We start from the raw sequence: 19,299 nt of genomic DNA on the forward strand, positions 1-19,299 counted from the left end.
CCAATTCTTATACCTTTTATTTTAGTCTTGTCTTTTTTGCATTGGCTGGAACTGCAATACATTACTGAAAAGAAGTAGGATTTTTAAAAAACTTTTTAAAGGTTTATTTATTCATAAACATAGGGAGGTAGAAACATAAGCAGAGGGAGAAGCAGCCCCCTCCATCCCACCCACCCCCCCCTTGGGAGCCCGATGCAGGACTCTATCCAAGGACCCGGGATCACACCCTGAGCTGAAGGCTGACACTCAACCACTGAGCCACCCAGGTGTCCCATGAAATGAAATGGTAACAGGTTTCAAGGATGTACCTGATTCCTTGTTCCTGATTTTTAAAGAGAATCATTTTTAAAGTTCTGCACCAACTATGTTTGCTTTTAGTTTTTTTCCCCCATAAGTATGTTTACTTGTATTTTTAAATTTCCCCCCATTCCTAGCTTGCTTAGTAGTATTGACAAATTATGAATAGCTTTTTAAATTTGTATCCTGCTTTTTATTAATCTAATGTGATTCAATTTTTATTTTACTCTGTAAGTTCAGTATACTTTTTGATATAGTTTAGGGTAGTAACACTGATAGGTTTTTCTGATATCTAACAATCCTGGGACAAATTCTTCTTGTGAATGATACATTTTATTTTATTTTTTTTTGAATGATACATTTTAAAACAACTTTTTTATTTGCTAAAAATTTATAAATTTTATGTCTTTAGTCATAATAGTCATAAGGGGAAATTAGCCTATAATTTTCCTATATTGCGGGGACCCCTGGGTGGCTCAGCAGTTTGGCGCCTGCCTTTGGCCCAGGATGCGATCCTGGAGTCCTGGGATCGAGTCCCACGTCGGGCTCCCCGCATGGAGCCTGCTCCTCCCCCCTCCTGTGTCCCTGCCCCTCTCTCTCTATGTCTATCATAAAAAAATAAATAAATATTTAAAAAAAATTTCCTATATTGCATTGCATTACTGGCTTTGAGATTGCACTTATTTATTTTATTTACTTATTTATTTTTGATTTAATACCTAAAAAAGTTGTAAGGAATTACAGTGCAAGGAATTTTATCCCTCCAAGCTATTTGAATGCATTAGTTATGATGTTTCTTTAGTCTCCTTCAATCTGCAAACAGTTCCTTAGTCCTTGATTTTTATGATCTTGATGCCTGAGGACTACAGGTGTTATTTTGTAGAACCTCTGCAGTTGGGGTTTGTCTGCTATTGTTTCATGATCAGATTCAAGTTACCCATCTCTATCAGGAAGGATGCTTCTTTTTGGATCCTATCAGTGGCACAAGATTTCAATTTCTCCTGTTATTGAGACTTTGTAAATATTCTGCACCAAATTTTTAATTGATTCATTGTTTTTATCTCTGTAGACTGATGGGTTAGAAACTTTTATTTTGATATTCAAATCATCTCTGATTTGGCCAGTGGAAACCTTTTAAAGCTGACTTGTTTGTCTTCAGCATGCCCCCCGTTGTGAGCACTTCCTTACTTTCTGGATCTATTATCTACTGAAAACTCTGAGATTATATTGATAACGTCATTTCCATTCTAATACCAGTGTTCTTCTGGTTTTCCCCCCTTTCTCTATTTGTACCTATCTTCTCTCCGATAATGAGTAACTCAGATCCCATTATCCTTATACAAGTGTATTTGATTAATCCCCCTATATGTAACCAGTCTCCTGTTGTGACTGCCCCCACCCTCCCACGTGGGGAGCCCTTTACTCCCTAGTGCTGAGCTAACATCCCACAGGAGCTGCCCTCTTGGGCTTACACCCACCTCAATGCTTGGGCTCCAGCTCCTTCCTGGGCTTCTTGTCTTTCATTCCCCTCCTACGTGTATCTTGCTCTGTTCTACTTCATGGCTTTAGCACTGAATTGCCCAGGAAATAAAAAACATTGTTCCATTCTCATAAATGGTTGGGCTGCTTTTCTTTTGCCATATTAGAGAAGGATTGCATGTTTTTGAAGGTTTTGAAGAAACCCATCTTGTAAGAGGCTCTAGGCCTGGAGTTTTTGGTGGGTAGATTTTGAACTACTGATTTTATTTCATTAATGGGATGTTCAGGTTTTCTCTTCAAATTACTTTTGGTCTCTTTATTTTCTAGAAAATGTTTTCATCTATTTTCTGATATATTAAAGTTTTCTTAGTATTTTCCTTTGATTTAAAAATAGTTCTTTAGCATCTTCATTTATATCCGCTTTTGCAGTCTCACCATTATTTTTGCTTTCACTCTTTTTTTTTTTTGGTTATACTCCAAGCGCCAGTTTTGGCCAGTAGTTTTGGTTATTCAGGGCTCCTTGAGATTTCATGCAAACTCTAGTGTTTTAGTATATGTGCTGCCGAAGCGAGCACCAAACTCTAGTGTTTTAAATATAATATGAATTCTTGGTTTATATCGGCATATAGCTTTACTTTGAGCATGTAAATAAAACCTTGTCATCCTATTGCATAACTGTATAGAGAATTGTCACTGTTGGAAAGATCCTATTATGAGTACATGATGAGAAAAATAGGATTTTTCATTATTTCCTTCCCATTTATTTAACAGAACAAGTACTAAGTTGGCCATTTCAGAGCTCTGTTGTAGTTAGCCCAGTCTTGGGATACTCCAGTCTCTGAATAGCAAATCCTGTTCTCTGGTTATAAATTGTCTAGCCCTAAGGGCAGATGAGGGAATACAGTGAGCTTCCATACACATTTGTAAATCTGTTTTATTTGTTTTGTTTTATATGGGAAGAAGAGATTTGAGAAGGTTTAAATGTTAGGCCATATGAAGAAAGAACATACAAGCCATATAGAATTAGTGTAATGACAGCTTGAAGACTGCAAAACATGCTGATTTCTAAAGATGAACTGGAAGGTAAACTTAAAGGAAAGAGCTGACCTTTTATGATAACAGAGCAACACAATCACTGTGTTTACTGGTGAGTCTTTTCATGGTAGTTATCTCGTTTTGTACCTTTTGTGAGCTTTCCTTTTTTTCTCACTGGGAAATAGGCCTACACAAGTACCCTCTAAAACTTAAAAATGCCTTTTCCTTATTTGGCAATTTAGATTTTCATTTTAGGCACTTTTTTTTTAAGGTTTTATTTATTTATTCATGAGAGACACAGAGTGAGAGGCAGAGACATAGGCAGAGGGAGAAGCAGGCTCCCAGGAGGGAGCCCTGATGCGGGGACTCAAGGGGACTCAATCCCAGGACCCTGGGATCATGCCCTGAGCTGGAGGCAGATGCTCAACCCCTGAGCCTACCCAGGTGCCCCTAGGCACTTTTTTTTTTTTTAAGGAAAGAATGAGTCATTGTTTCTTGCCCTTATATGAGAGATATTATAGTTAAATGTTATCAGTTGTGTTTTGGCATTTGTGAAGGCAGCAAACATGGATTCGGAGGATCCAATTCCTATGAGAAATTGCTGAGTTTATGACAACTCTAGCCATCATTTGTTGGATTTTTTTCCCCTTGTGTTGCCCTGCATTTACATCTAGCCCATTATATGCTCAGTCCCCTTTTCCTATCTCATTTACTAATATCCCAGTGTATTTTGTTTCATAAGATATGTTTTAAAGGACTAATTAGCTTTTATGGTTTAAATTTTTTTTCATTGTTAGACTAATAATCTGCCTAAATATTTAGATCCATGGTTAATAACTTAATTTTTTTTTGTCTTGGTCTCAGATGTTCAAAATAGTTTTTCCCTATTCTACGACCAAAAAGTTAATGGACTCCAAATGGAATTTATTCTGCTACAGATTATCAGTAGCTCTGTAGTTACCAAAATGTGTGTTCATTGCTTGCTTGGGATTGAACTGAAAGTTTTGAAAATCTAAGTAGAAGAGTTTTCTATGGACTAAAACCATATCTTGATGTCCATGTCCACAAATTAATTTGGTTTTGTAGTAACACTTGAAATTGAGTCTAGGAGAGCCATTGCAGCAGTACTGATCTCTGACGATGTAAAGACAAAGGACCTTTCCCAGGTCAAAGTCATTCCCTAAAATATACCAGACTGTGGGCAGTCAGATTAGAGTCTGGGTGATTTTATTGGACCTTGACCAGAGAGGGGAGTCTGCATCTATCTGTTTTGGCATCCACACCACTTTTTACAGCATCTGGCTCCTGATAGAGGCTCAAAATATGCTGAAGGAGTTAATGAATGGTTCATTAATCCCTTCTTGCATAGTCATATAAGAGCTGACATTTAGTCATCTTGCCCTCTGCTTGGCATATATGCAATAAGTGTTTGATGAACTGTCAAGCTGATCTTCAGTGACATTGTTTCCTCCCTGCCTTGCTTCTTGCAGATACTCATTTCCATTTTGATCATTGTGCAGCTGCTGCCTATGGATTTCTCCCTACAACCTTGTATTCATTCAGTAAACATTTCTCAACACTTGCTGTGAACTAGTCGCTGAGAATGCAGCTGTGGGCAAGATACACATGATCTCTGCTTCTATAGTAGAGAATCCAGCCTCATCTACAGGGGTCGATGAAGGCTTCTCAGAAGAGGTCAATATCAGATGATGGCTTAGAGAAGAGTAAGAATCAGGCAAAGCAGCATGCAGTTTTGGGAAAAGAAAATAACGTGAACAGAAACTTGAAGATTTTCAGGAATTAAGAGATACTATGGCTAGATGGTAGAGGGTGTGGCAGGAAAACCTGGGGACAGGCTGAGGAAATAGGAAAAGGCCAGGTCAGCCATTTACAAGGTTTATTGGGTCTTGGAAATCCAAGCCAAGGAGTTTTATTAAGGCAGAGAGATACTACTGAAGGATTTTGAGCACAGGAGTGACATCATTCATTCATTCATTCATTCACTCATTCAACAGATACAGATCAAATGCTTGGCTATGGTCTTGAGGTCATCAGTGAATAAAACAGAGGACTCTGCTCTTGATAATCCATTCATATTTTAATAAGATAATTCTGGTTCCAGAGTCCAGGGATTCAAGACCAGAGGCAAGAAGAACAAAGAAAAGCCACCATGGAGAAGATGATGATCATTGAAATTATAGCACCAGTGGAGATGGCAAGATTTCTTATGTAGAATTAATAGGACTTGCTGATTTATTGGGTGCAGTCAGAATAAGGAAGGATGAGTGACAGACATCTCACACCTATAATGTGGGAAATTAAGGAGACTTGTGATGCTGATAGTTGGGCAACATTTCAGGAGGATTTTCCTGATTTTGATTTTCTGTGCTAAGTGATTATGAGGAAGCTCTGGGATATCCAGGGGGAAATGTTGAGCAGATAGTTGTTCATATAATGGTAGCATAGGGCTGGGAGAAAGACAAAAATAAGAGTCATCAACATAAATGGAGCCATACTTCATGTTCTTAGATTAGATAACACAGTGGGAATTTACAGTATAAGAGCAGTATATGGATGTTGTGGTTATTAGGGATGTTCACAAATCATCCAGTTCTTTCTTTTCAGAGCATATGGTAGGACTGTACTTCCCCATCCTTTGGATGTAGAGCTTGGTCATGTGGCTTATTTGGCCAATGAAATGTGAACAGCTATTGCATGTGACATCCCCAGGCAGGAACTTTAAGTTCCATGGCTGAAATTATTGTAGGAGCATCGCTAAAGTAAAGCCTTCACTGGCTTGAGTGCCTAAGTGAACCTGGGGCAAAAACCACTTGACCTGTTTTGCTATATAACAAAAATTAAAAAGTACACTTCCATTGTGTTAGGCCACTGAGATTTTAGAGTTATTTTTAACCTATCCTATCCTGATTGGTCCAGAAATTGATCCAGAAATCTTACCCTGATTCAGAGGAGGTTGGAAAGATGACCATACATGTTGTATAATGGAAAACTATTTGGTAAAAGCGACTTTTGTGATAACTTGAAGAAGCAGATTATACACCTAATGAACCTGTAATTCTAAAGTTAGAAAACAGTGGTAGTAGCATGAATGCTGGTGCCTGTGGCTGCATCTAGCAAAATTTTTAGGAAAGAGACGAAATTGGAAGACACTTGGCTGGTATATGTTCAGGGATGAATAGAATACAGAGAATCCAGAAGTGTATGGATATGCAAGTGGTTCTGAATCACCAACCAATGAAAAATAAAACTGAGTTACAAAAGCAAATTAAACCACATTCTTGGGGCAAAAATCAAATCTATGGTATAGTTGTCACTCCCATTGTCAATACACATGAATGTATTAAAGCGGTTTAGTAACTAGGAGTTGGATGTCTCATATTTTTTAAAGGACAAGATGAGAGAAAGTTTAAATGTAGTCTGTCCATCAAATACATGAAGACCGACAGTACACAATCAAGTAGAGAGAGAAAGAGGAACATGATAAGATATATATAGCGAATCTAAGATGTATACCTAGAAAACAAGTATAGGTGTGGCTATTGGCACATGGCACCAAAAAAAAAAAAATCGAATTGTTTTTAAAGATCTGACCTGTTAAAAAAGCCCTGGCGTGAGCATGCAAAGTCTGTGACTATCTGAGGTTTAAAACAACCTTAGGTCCCCACCTTTTGTGAATCAATGCCTATAGTATATGTGCCCTAGAAGGATAACGGAAAAGGTAGAACACCAGAATAGAGTCAAGGTGTATGGTCTCAAAATAAATGTCATGACCTTGTTTACATACAAAAATTAAAATCTTATTTTTTCACTATGACCAAGTGGGATTTGTTCCTGAAATGCAAGGTGATTAAATACATGAAAATCAGTGTAATATGCCACATTGACAGAATTAATTTTTTAAAAAAGATTGATCATCTTAGTTGATGTAGAAAAGGGATTTGAAAAAATTCAACACCCTTTTGTGGTAAAAGCACTCAACAAGCAAGAAACAGAAGACTTCCTTCACATAGTAAAGGCACTATATAAAAAAACCCACAGGTGACCTAACACTTAATGATGAGACACTGAAAGCTTTTCCTCTAAGATGAGTAACAAGACAAGGATGCCCACATTCACCACTACTGTTGAACGTAGTATTGAAAATCCAGTTAGGCAAGAAAATGAAATAAAATATATCCACACTGGGAAGGAAGAAGTAAAATCATCTCTGCTACAGATGACATGATTTTACAGGTAGATCTCTAAAGGTTCCATTAAAAAAAAACTCTTGGAATTGATAAATGAATTCAGCACAGTTGCAAGATATAAAATCAAAGTACAACAATCAATTGCATTTTTATAGACTAGCAATGAACAATCTGAAAAAGGAGTTAGGAAATAATTTCATTTGCAATAACATGGTAAGAATTAAATACTTAACCAAATAGGTGAAAGACACTGAAAATGATCAAATATTGCTGAACGAAATTAAAGAATGCATAAATGCATGGAAAGACATCCCATGCTCATGGATTAGAAGACTTAATATTTTAATAGGCTGAAAGGTGCCAAAGGTGATCTGCAGATCCATGCAATCCCTATCAACATCCCAACATTTGTCTTCAGAAAGAGAAAAACCAATCCTAATATTCATATGAGATTTTAAGCAACCCCCCAATAACAAAAGCATCCTCAAAAAAGAATGAACTGGAGGACTCACACTTCTGATTTCAAAACTTTTTGTAAAACAATACTCAAAACTGCATGTTACTGGTGTTAATGACAGACATATAGGCCAATGGAATAGAATAGAGAGCCACGAAATAAACCCTCACAAATACAGTCAAATGATTTTTGGCAAGGGTGCCAAGATTGTTCAATGGGATAAAGACAATCTTTTCAACAAATGGTGTTGGAAAACTGTATTTCTACATGCAAAAGAATGAAGTTGGATTCTTACCTTATACCATATGCAAAAAAATAATTCACAAAGGATCAAAGACCTAGTTTTTTCTTTTGCTGCCTGCCATATCTAAGAAATCATTGCCAAATCCAATGCCATAAAGCTTTCTATGTTTTCTTCTAAGAGTTTTATACTTTTAGTGCTTAGCCTTAAAACAGAAGGAAATCCTGACATTTAGTACAACATGGATGAATCTTGAACATATTATGCTAAGTGAAAAAAGGTTCAAAAGGACAAATTCTGTATAGTTTCACTTATATGAAATCCCAAGAGTGGTCAAATTCATAAAGAAAGAATGTAGACTACTGGTTTCCAGGATTTGAGGGGAACAGTGAGTGAGGAGTTAGTGTTTAATGAGCATGGAGTTTCAGTCTGTGAAGATGAGAAAGTTCTAGAGACGGACGGTGATGGTGGCTGAATGACAATGTGAATGTACTTAATGCCACTGAACTGTACACACAAAAACCATTAAAGTGGTCCGTTCCATGTTATGTCCAATCACAATAAATAAATAATTTAAAACATGGTAAATTTTTTGTTTTGTATTTTACCACAATTTTTTCAAGAGTAAACATGAAAAAAAATCGTATCCCTTTTGTTCCTCAACTTTCTAGCGTTCCTCAACTTTCTATATTGTTGAATACCACCTGTGTCTCACAATAGTCTCTTTTCTTGGCTTCTGTGTAGATTGCTGTCCCAATGTTTTTAACAATTATTTCTGAGCACCGTTTTGAAACTTTGTGGACTAGCTCATTTCTATATTATTTGATTGATAATATGGTACTGTTGTGACATCTAAATGTAGAAAATTAATGCTCACCTCTGTGCAGCCAAATCTCACAGGATGCTGTAAAAATCTACAGCTACTAGAATCATTACTGAAATATTACTAACATGAACTTGAAATATTTCCTAAATTAACAAAATATCCTCTTTTGTTTTCTACCCTGTGTGTGTATTTTAAAGGAAAAAGAAATTTTGCTATATTTGGTGGAGATATATTTATGAGTAATAAATGATAATACTGATTTTTTCCTATACTTTATTTAGCCAAAACATTTTAGGTATTTTTTTCAAAATATTTTAGGTATTAATAAAAAATTAAGACCTTCTTACTTTTAATACATTGCTGGTAGGAATGAAAAAAATGATATTACTTCTATGTTAGGGAATTTGGCAGTGTCTAGAGAAATTAAATATTTATCTTTTGATCCAACAATCCTCTTCCTAAGCATATATACCAAAGTCATATTGGCAATCATTTAAAAAGATGTATGGAGGGGTGCCTGGGTGGCGTAGACTGTTAAGCGACCAACTCTTCGTTTCTGCTCAGGTCCTGACCTCAGGGTTGTGAGGTGAAGCCTTGCGTTGGGCTCACTGCTCAGTATGGAGTTCGCTTACTCTCTCTCCCTCCGCTCCTCCCTCCTGCTCTCTCTCTCTGAAATAAATAAGTAAATCTTAAAAAAAAAAAATGAATATGGCTGTTTGTTGCAACATTATTTACCGTAAAATACAAAAGACCAAAACAACCCAAATATCCATCAATAGGAACCTGGTTGAATAAACTATGGTACATTTGAGCAATGAAGTACTATATAGCTAAAAAAGGAATATTTCTGTGTACTCTTATTAAGTGCTTTCCACGATATTTGGTCAAATAAAAGTGGATGGAGAAAATACGTATAGAATGCTAATATTTATTTGTCTTTACTAAAAACCAAATAATGGAAGGATAAGATTTAAAAATAAATGGCTACCTATAGGAGAAGCAAGGGAACAAAATGGAGATTAGAATAAAAACTAGACTTGTTTGAAACTTAATGTATTTGACTTCAGAATCCTTTTATACAGTTCCAAACAAAACTAAATTAAAAAAAAAACTAACAATAAAAAAAATGAATCTGTGTTCTCAGTCAGTAGCATAAGCACACATCAAGGAACTCTAGTGACTCTAAAACACCATAATTTGACTACTTTTTCTTGGTAGAATGTACTCTAAGGATAGAAAGAAATATACAAATCTTGAACTGTGGGACGCCTGGGGGGCTCAGCAGTTAAGAGTCTGCCTTCAGCTCAGGTCGTGATCCTGGAGTCCTGGAATCAAGTTCCAGATCAGGCTCCCTGCCTGGAGTCTGCTTCTCTCTCTGCCTATGTCTCTGCCTCTCTCTGTATGTCTCTCATGAATAAATAAATAAAATATATATTTTTTTATTTTAAACTTTTCAATAATCATGTTTTTAGTGCTAGTACTAGTATTGTTATTTTGGGACTGTTGTGTGGGTATCATGAGATTGAATCGGATGGATAATTGCAATGAGAAATAAGATTTTTGGCATGGTTGGAAGGAAATAGAGATATAAGTTTGATGTGATTAAGTAAAAACTCCGTGGTTCTAAATTTGAATCAAAAACATCAGTATGATGTTATGATATGTTGTATCTAACAACTGAAAATATTAAAAACAATGATCAAGATTCAGAACAACCAATTGTACTATATGGAGCTCCTTTGTATCCTTGTAAACTTATTTTAACAAATTGAGACAATTAAAGAAATGTGTACTCTGAACATTTGATGTTAATGAATGATTTTTCTAGAGGTGATGACATTAATTTGGTTATATTTTCAAAAAGTCTTATTTTAGAAATATACACTGAAAGGATGAAATTATATCATGTCTGATATTTACTACAAAATAATCTAGAGTTAGTGGTTGAGTCTGGATGATAGGTACATGGTGGGGCATCATTAAGCTCTCTTCTCTGGTTTTGCATAGGTATGAAATTTTCCATAAAAAATTAAATTTAAAGGCCTCCTAATAAACTTCTTTCTGTTGGTTTTCTTTACTAAATTCTGAAGTGTTATTTTTGAGATGATATAAAAGTATTTTGAGACTGTCTCGTGTATTTTCAAGTTTAGCCTTTAAAATATTTTACAGTGTAAATCAAACTTTGAGAAATAATACAATCCTTTAAAAAATGCAACTATTACTCATGTAATTATTTGATCAACTTAAAACTTCTTTGAAGCCAAGTCACTTTTCCTTCAAACTTCTCCAAGTGAATAATAAATTTTTGTTTGGTTTATTTCCAGATAACCTTTTTCATGCTGCTCTCTGCAGTGTGTGTAATGCTGAATTTGGCTGGTTCAATTCTCTCCTGTCAGAATGCTCAGCTAGTCAACTCCCTAGAAGGCTGTCAGTTGGTGAGTAATGAAATGCAAACCTTTTAGAAAAGGTCATAGGCTTTGATTTTGCCTGAAAGTAATTTCAAAAATAAATTTGATTATATCCTTGGATTTAGTCTGATGTCTTATAATTGCATAATGAATTTTTTTTAAGTCAAATGATTATGGACTTTAATGACATCTACAAAATACCTTCACAGCAACATTGAAAAACCGGGGGCTTATGGCCTAGCCAAACTGACATAAAAAATCCATCCTGCCTTCCTTTTAGATTGATACACCTTTGACCGACTCCATTATCAACAGGAAGGAATTTAAGTTGATTCATTTCTAAAAATTATTTCAAACTAAACCTTGTCCTACTTGTAAGTCAGTTGCTAATAGTGTATTTCTAAGGATCACAGTATAGTACTGTTTGAGAGTAAATGTTTTTAGTAATGATTATATTTTGGCGTTTGTTGCATTGATTTTTCTCTGCACTGAATTTTTAAAAATAAATTTTGTAAGTCAGTTTTAAGTGCCATATACATATATGTTTGATAATGGGTCCATTGAAATAATTTAGTTCACATTTTGTTTGTTTGTTTTGTTTTCAAAAAGTAGATTATCTTTTAGATCTAGGAAAATGGTAGACAGTGTGCTATGTACATAGTATGGGATCAGTACATAGTTTGCCAGGTAGAAGCTTCATTCCATATAGTGACTTAGCTCCCGAGATGGTAACATGTGCTTCCGGGTGGGACAGTCAAGTTCAGTAAGGGTTAGTTTAACTCCGGAATATGACCATGGCTGCCAGATGTGGACACTTGCATTTCCTGATTTATCCTGGAGACGCAGGGCTACCTTTTAGAACTATTCTCCTCCACAGCTGCCTGTGCATTTGCTGGGCTTGCAGCTGTGATTTCTGAGAGGTCAGGGGCCATCCTGAATTATCTGCTGCTTTTCTTGTAGCAGAGCCATGCTTCCTTTTATTGTGGCCATGCTGTCTGAGTTCAAAGGAGCAGCTGTTGGGAAGCCTGCTGCTCTCTACAGTTTTTATCCATCAAAGCTAGAAGGATGAGTGTAAGTTGGCACAGTTTCAATGCAGAGGCACCTAACTGAGTTCCAAAAAACTCATTGTGAGAGCTTCGTCTTGTTATTTTCTGTTCAGTGTGGCCTAGACCACACTGATCAGATTTTATCCCGATGTGATATATTGAGTATCCTTGGTATGGTGCAGTATTGCTCATGACTTCTAATAATTGATAAAACCTGGAGCCCCACCACCATCAGAAAGTAGTTTATACTTTCACACTTTCATACTTTATACAGAAAGTAATTCATACTTTCATATACCAAGGTGGTATAGCGCCACCTTGCCAACTTGTCTCCATAGCTAGGGTCAGCCCCTTTATTCCTAAATACTAGATCCTGTGAATAAGATAACATCTGGCAACTGACAAGAGGCTGGCCATTTTTCTTCTGATCCCCATTTTTTAATGCAAGGCCTTGTGTGTGGGACACAGTGTTTAGGGTGATGAGAAGTGACAGGGCACAGTGGTCTAGACCAAACAGAAGGCCCACATTGTACCCTGCCTAGAAAGGCTGATCCCTCTAGGTCTTCATCTCAGACCCTCTTTTCCTATGTCACAGCAGCATGAAAAGATAAAGCAGGTAGATTCAATTTCCTTTATTCCTTTCTGCCTTCAGGAAACCCCTAAGTAAATTAAAGGAACATCATGTACACAAGTGCACTTTCACATACATCTTGCTTATATAGTACCATGGAATCATCAACATTTTTCTGACTTTAAACCTTAATCCTAAACTTAATCCCACTCCCTTTCCAGACACTTTTTAAAAAAGATTTTGTTTATTTATTGATTTGAGAGAGGGGGATGGAAAGGGAGAGAGAATATGAAGCAGACTCCATGCTGAACCCAGAGCCCGGCACAGGGCTTGATTTCACAATCGGGAGATCATGACCTGAGCTGAAACCAAGAATTGGATGCTTAACCTGCTGTGCCACCCAGGTACTCCTCCATTCCAGACTTTAATCAACTTTTCAAAAATATTCTTAGAAGTTAGCCTCCAGATGAGTTTTAAATTTTTTGGGTCAAGGCTCAAAAGCAATAGATTTGAGAGTTGAACTGGAATCACATTAAAATTATAGATTGCCTTGGAAGAGAATTCATGTGTTAACAATACCGTGTTTTCCCATTCAGGAGCAATACCGTGTTTTCTTCAGGAGCATTGTGTTTTCGTTTCTCCAAATTGTTTTTATAAATCCTTCAGTGCAGTTCTTGTTTTCCTTTAGGACACCTAGTGCATTTCTGTATCTATATGTGTGTTTGTCCTTTTCCTATGGATTATTAAAAATTAACTCATTTAATCTGCATATGTATGTATATATACATATATATATATATATATGTATATATACATTCCAAATCCTCATCCCCTTCTAGAAAGTTTTTGGTAGTCAGACATTTTGTATGCTTATTTTATGTATTATCATTTTTACACTCATGGGGAGTCTATTCTAAACATCATTATTCACATTGCTTTTGTCAGCCAGCCGTGTAGCTTGGCGACATTTGTATAACAGCACTTGGAGATCTGCCCAGCTGTTAAATAGAGAGCAGCAGAGAATTCCACTGGATGGATGGATGCAGGATAATTTATTTAACTGCCACTTAATGAAGGACAGGTTAGGGATGTTTCTAGTGTTCTGCTAAAACAAACATGGCAGAGAAGATTACCCTTTGTGCACATTCATTACTCCACAAATAGAGTGGCTGTGCTGCTGCCGTGGGAACTAAGTGTAAGAGGTACAGTGGCCAACCAGAGTAGAATGTGCGAGCAGATCTCGAGAAAAAATTACTAAGTGTGTCCTTTCAGTCAAAACTTAAGAGTGCACTTTAAATTTAGAATTTTATTTCTGTATTAACCTCCGAAGATGGGATACCAGACTCTTGCCAACAGTACATGACTGTGGCCGATTTCCCAGATGCATGCAAACTTCTGTGTATCATCAGAATATTTTTTGGTCCTTGCCAGTCTGACAAAAGTGGAAGATCTTAATGTGGAATTTGCATTTCTTTAATTAAAAGTAGGGCAGCCGGGGAGGCTCAGCAGTTTAGTGCCACTTTCAGCCCAGGCTGTGATCCTGGAGACCCGGGATCGAGTCCAAGTCGGGCTCCCTGCATGGAGCCTGCTTCTCCCTCTGCCTGTGTCTCTGCCCTTCTCTCTCTCTCTCTCTCTCTCTGTCTCTCATAAATAAATGAAATCTTTAAAAAAAATAAAAGTAAAGTTGAGCATCTTGTATGTTTATTTAGATGTGATTTCTTTAATTGCTAACTGCCAGTTTATTTATGTTGCCTATTTTTCTGTGAGGATGTTGCTATTCACAATTGATTTATAAATGCACTTGGTATATTAAGGAAACGGCCCATTGTTATATGCATTTTTGTTATATATGGTTTTTTCATAGTTTGTTATTCTTTTTTTTTTTTTACTTTTTTTGGTATTCTTTCTTATGTGGTAATTTCACATACTCAAATTGATTTTATTCGTTTATATATTTCTACCCTTATGATTTCTGGCTTATATGTTTTGTCTAGAAAAGCATTTCCCTATCTGAAATTATAAGTGTTTTCCTGTTTTCTTCCCAGAATCTTAGGGTTTCACTTTTTAATCTTTACATATTTCATAGATCTTGCGTGTAGTTTGCTATAAGTATCATTATGTTTTTATAGTTTTAATAAATACACATGTGGACTTTCCGTATTTTTTTTAAAGTTTAGTGTTATAAATTTTAAATAACCTGCTGCTCTGGTGGGTGCATTTTAAAAAAATATTATTTTTTTCTAAAGATTTTATTTATTTATTCACGAAAGACACAGAGAGAGGGAGGTAGAGACATAGAAGAAGTGGGCTCCACGCAGGAAGCCTGATGTGGGACTCGATCACGCCCTGAGCCAAAGGCAGACAGACACTCAACCGCTGAGCCACCCAGGTGTCCCTAAAAACTATTATTTTTTTATTGCAAGAGGCCCCTAATGGCAGATAAGACTTTTAGTGATTTTTTATTATTTATATTTAATAGTATGTGCCATTGAATGTACAATTGAGTCTTTGATCCATAGCCTGTCAGAAAAAATAATTATAATATTGTCTCTACTTTCCAGGGTTTGTGTTTGTTTTGTTATGCCATGTAGTTATTTTGTCTAAAATTATCAAAATAACATTAGATATTAATGGCATTTTGTTGTCTACTTTTTGTTCCTGAGTATAATGATTTACTGTCAAACATGATGCTGAACGATAGTTTCAGATAGCCATTTTATAACATGAAGGTGATAATTTTCCATTCATATTTTACTAACAGTCTTTAAAAATCAAATGGAGGTTGAATTTTATCAAGTTTTCTTTGGACATCTGTTAAGATTATATATTTTTTATTTTGATCCATTGGTATGACAGGTTATACTCATAGATTCTCCAAATTAAGCAACATAGAGCATAATTGGATTGAAATCCCCATAGTCTTTAAAAATATTATTGGATTCTATCAGTTTACTTTATTTATTATATTTCACTTTCATTCGTGATTTTCGTTTTATATTTTTCATTCAATTCATGCAGTTAATTTATAGTTTTTGGTTTTCTCCTGCCCTTCCATACTTTGTTTCATGATTGTAGTAATTTCATAAAAATTAGTTGAATAAATGAAACCTGGGGAATTTACTGTTCCTTGATGGATATTGACACTCAAGTATATATTTCTCTGGGTCCAACACTATTTTATAAAACAGTTATTTGGCATCATTTTCTACTCCAGCTTTTTTCTATTTCTTTCCAAACTTTTTTTTTAAGAGTTTTATTTATTTATTCATGAGAGACACACAGAGAGAGGCAGAGACATAGGCAGAGGGAGAAGCAGACTCCCTGCAGGGAGCCTGATGTGGGACTCAATCCCAGGACTTTGGGATCACCCCCTGTACCAAAGGCGGACGCTCAACCACTGAGCCACCCAGTTGCCCCTATTTCTAAGCTTTTGACAATGTCTGTATTATTAACATGTATTGATCTTTCCGCATTTATTAATAGAAAGTAATGCATTGAATTGTCTTAAAAGTGTCTATGGTCAATATCTATGTTCTTATTCCTTTTATTTGTATTCATACTGCTTTATATTTTCTATTTCTCTTCCTTTCTTGTTATATTTTTCCAGAAATATATCTATTTTGTTTATTTGAAATGTATCCATTGAAAAATTAAAAACTACAGAAGTATTAGAAAACCCCTTATTATCTCAGGTGGCATGCACCCTTATGGAAATTTCTATATGTAAAACTGAGAAATAGCTTCATATCTAGCCTGTGTTTTTGATTCCTGCATTAGATTCTATGGATGCAACTTTTTTTTTAAAGATTTTATTTATTTATTCATAGAGACTGAGAGAGAGAGAGGCAGAGACACAGGCAGAGGGAGAAGCAGGCACCATACAGAGAGCCTGACGTGGGACCCGATCCGGGGTCTCCAGGATCACGCCCTGGGCCGCAGGCGGCGCTAAACCGCTGCGCCACCGGGGCTGCGCTATGGATGCAACTTGTACACATTATGTAACAAGCCACCAACTGCAAGGTGCTTACATGGTCTCAAACTTCTAATTTCATAAATTATGCTGGAGCCCATAGTCTTTTTTTTTTTTAAAGATCTTATTTATTTATTCATGAGAGACACAGAGAGAGAGAGGCAGAGACACAGGCAGAGCCTGACATGGGACTGGATCCCAGGTCTTGAGGATCAGGCCCTGGGCTGAAGGCGGTGCTAAACCGCTGAGCCACCCTGGCTGCCCTGGAGTCTTATTATAAATAAGTCTGTAGCCAAGCCTGTCTATATTTATGTAGGATAGTTCCTAAAATTTGGATTGATGATGGCCCAAAGGCTAAATGCATTAAAAGTTTTGATAGATACTGCTTTCCAGAAAGGATTATATTCATACATACTTCCACCTGCAGTCTGTAGGAATGAGTATGTCCTACTCCATGCCAGCATTAGATATTACCAATGCTGAAAATGTTTGCGATTCTGAATGATGAAGAATAAAATCTCATTATTTTAATTTGCGTACTCTGGTCACTAGGGAGGTTGAGCTGCTTTTTTTTTTTGTTTGTTTTTCCATAGAAGCAGCATTGAAGGAATAGATACACTGGGAAGAATTGAGTTCTATGAAGATCAAGTTTTTAAATCCAAATATGGATTATTTCTTTCCTGTTTTCAGGTCTTTTGTGTCGTGAGGGAAGTCTTACAGCTTTCTTCATGAAGTGGTTAAACTTTTTATATTAACTTTTCTCATTTGTTTGCAGTTTTTGATGCTAATATCAAGGGTATTTTTCTTATTTTTTTATAATTGCTTATTGCTATGGTATAGGAAAGCTATTGATTTTTTTAAATTAACCTTTTCATTTTGAGATTAATCATGGGTTTGCAAACAGTTACAAGACATTATACAGAGAGGGACCCTTGGGTGGCTCAGTCACTTAAGTGTTTGCCTTCGGCTCAGGTCATGATCCTGGGGTCCTGGGATCGAACCCCACATGGGCTCCTTGCTCTGCGGGGGGTGGGTGAGAGAGGTCTGCTTCTCCCTCTCCCTCTGCTGCTTCCCCTGCTTGTGCTCTCTGTGTCAAGTAAATAAATAAAATCTTTTTTTTTAAAAAAAGAAATTATATAGAAAGACCTATGTCACTTTTCCCAGTTTCCCACATTACTAACATTTTACTAGGCTACTTTATACTGGTACAGTGAAGATGCAGAACATTTCTACCACCATACAGGTCCCCTCATGTTGCTTTTCTATAGCCATCGTCACTTCCCTTCCACCTCCACTCCCTCCTTAACCCCTGGCAACCACTAATCTGCTAGAATACTCCATTTCTGTTATTTTTTTAATTTTCAAAATGTTACATAAGTGGAATCATACAGTATGTAATCTTTTGGAATTGACTCTTTTCACTCAGCATAATCCTCTGGAAATTCATTCAGTTTGCTGCCATCTACCAGGAATTTCTTCCTGTTTACTCCATGGAGTGAGATTCCACTGTCGGGATATACCACTGTTGGTTTAACCATTTACCTGGAGAGGGACATTTGCAGTAATTCCACTTTCTGACTGTTACAAATAAAGCTGCTATGAACATTCATGTAAAGGTTTTTGCATGAACATAATTTTTCATTTCTTTTAGATAAATACCCAGGAACACAATTGCTGGATTGTACGGCAGGCACCTATTTAGTTTTTTTTGAGACCCTGCCTAGCTGTTTTCCAGATTGTCAATCACATTTTACCTTCCGACCAACAGTGTATAAGAGGTCCCATTTCTCTGCATCCTTGCCACCATTTGGGGTTGTCACTTTTTTTTTAACTTGAGCCATTCTCATGGTATGGAGTTATGTCTTGTGGTGGTTTTCCTGATGAATAGTGATGGTGAGCAGCTTTTGCTGTGCTTCATTGTGTTCCATATATCCTCTTTGGTGTAGTGTCTGGTCATATATCACATCTTTTGCCCGTTTTCTTTATATTGTTGAGTTTTGAGAGTTCTTTATATTCTAGATACTAGTCCTTTGTTGAAGATGTGCTTTGCAAATGTTTATCCCAGTCTATAGTTTGCCTTTTCATCCTCTTAATGGGATCTTTGAAAGAGCAAAAGTCTTTAATTTGATAAAGTCTAATTTATCAATTTTGCTTTTATGGATCATGCTTTGGGTGTTAAGTATAAGCATTCTTTACCTACCCCTAGATCCTACGAATGATTTTCTCCTTGATGGGGGCAAGAGTTGCCTTTCCCCAGTAGGCCTCCACTGATACGTGCCTTGCTAGGAAGGGTGAGAATCCATCATTATTGCTCCCCAGGTGGCTTATACTAACATGGGGTTGGGAGGTGGTCTCATTACCACTGTGTGGTGCTCATTTAACCTGGAAGAGGAGGGATTGCACCTCCTATTGCTGGGTGCAGTGGAAACCCAAATTCTCCATGTGGTCTCCTCAATACTGTGGGTGTTCAGGAAAGGGGTATCTGTCTTCAGGTCTTCCTCCAACTACAGGATATATGAGGCAAAAAGAAAATCCAGGAAACTCATTGCTGTTCCCTTCCCTGGGTCCTGGGTCCCTAACCGGTCTGTCTTTATACTTTCCAGTCTTTTAATATACATTTGATACATAATGTCCAGGGTTTTTTTAGTTGTACTTAGAGGAGTAGGAAAAGGTACATCTCTATCTTTACAAAAGTAGAAGTGGTATTGATTTTTGTTTGTTTTCTAGAACTCTTTTTATTCATTCTAAAAGTTTTTCCAAC

At 36.5% G+C, this 19,299-nt stretch overlaps 1 protein-coding gene across 4 annotated transcripts in view; it reads left to right on the plus strand.

The window, feature by feature from the left end:
• ENTREP2 (endosomal transmembrane epsin interactor 2) overlaps nucleotides 1-19,299 on the plus strand; it is a 447,475-nt gene that overhangs the window by 307,798 nt on the left and 120,378 nt on the right. For all 4 annotated transcript variants that reach the window (XM_055326667.1, XM_055326669.1, XM_055326668.1 and 1 more), the window contains one exon: nucleotides 10,868-10,978. In XM_055326667.1, coding sequence (XP_055182642.1) covers nucleotides 10,868-10,978 — 111 coding nt within the window. The remainder of the gene's footprint in view (nucleotides 1-10,867; nucleotides 10,979-19,299) is intronic.

This window comes from Nyctereutes procyonoides, unplaced genomic scaffold (genome assembly GCF_905146905.1).
Source record: "Nyctereutes procyonoides isolate TBG_1078 unplaced genomic scaffold, NYPRO_anot_genome, whole genome shotgun sequence".
NCBI lineage: Eukaryota > Metazoa > Chordata > Mammalia > Carnivora > Canidae > Nyctereutes > Nyctereutes procyonoides.